The following is a 793-nucleotide window of genomic DNA, read 5'->3' on the forward strand; positions in this document are numbered from 1 at the left end:
ATGTGAGGGAGGAGGGACAGTGGGGAGGATGTGAGGGAGGAGGGACAGTGGGGAGGATGTGAGGGAGGAGGGACAGTGGGGAGGATGTGAGGGAGCAGAGACAGTGGGGCGGGTATGAGGGAGGAAGTGATGCTGGGGGGATGAAGGGACATTGGGGAGGATGTGAGAAAGGTGAGAATAGTGGGGAAGATGGGGGGCACTGGAGAAAATGTGGAGATTTGGAGCAACGGAGAATTGGGGGGGCATATTGAGGAGCAGGCTTGGACCTTGAGGATGAGACAGGGTGTCTGGGAGGTTGGTGAAGGGCACAAACTGGGCTATGCCTCACTTTGACTGTTGAACAAAGGCCAAAACACTAGTCTTTACCATTTGTTTATTGCTAACGCATCATATTCAAATGAGTACACATACTCCCTTTACAAAAGTAAGGCACACAAAAAGCCTTCTGTGCAAGTTCCATGTTCCTTAAATTCGCAGGCTGGGAAAGTGCTCCCAGGCCGCAGTCGCCAGGAGACCCAGAGCGGAGGCTCTGAGGCCCACAGGAGGCCTGAGCTTGACACCCCACTGTGGCTCCTCTCCGTGCACACTGCCAGGTCCCATGCCAGGTCCAGCAGCATGCAGAGAAGAGCAGCATCCACGTCCTAGCTGCGTTGCCAGTGAGGGGTTTGGCGTGTCGTCGTGCAGGGGTGGGTCACACGATGCTGAAGACCATGGACAGGTACTGCTCGTAGGACACCTGAATCCAGCCGTCCTGGTCCGTGTCATAACGCCGGAATATGTCTGTCAGTCTCTG

The 793-nt window shown here is 55.5% G+C and overlaps 1 protein-coding gene across 3 annotated transcripts in view; it reads right to left on the minus strand.

The window, feature by feature from the left end:
* Positions 1 to 691: 691 nt before the first annotated feature.
* PDCD6 (programmed cell death 6) overlaps positions 692 to 793 on the minus strand; it is a 25,264-nt gene continuing 25,162 nt past the window's right edge. For all 3 annotated transcript variants that reach the window (XM_006900160.1, XM_006900159.1, XM_006900158.1), the window contains one exon: positions 692 to 790. In XM_006900160.1, the coding sequence (XP_006900222.1) occupies positions 692 to 790 (99 nt within the window). The remainder of the gene's footprint in view (positions 791 to 793) is intronic.

Source organism: Elephantulus edwardii, unplaced genomic scaffold, assembly GCF_000299155.1.
Source record: "Elephantulus edwardii isolate Elephantulus edwardi_28Jun2011 unplaced genomic scaffold, EleEdw1.0 scaffold00274, whole genome shotgun sequence".
Lineage (NCBI taxonomy): Eukaryota > Metazoa > Chordata > Mammalia > Macroscelidea > Macroscelididae > Elephantulus > Elephantulus edwardii.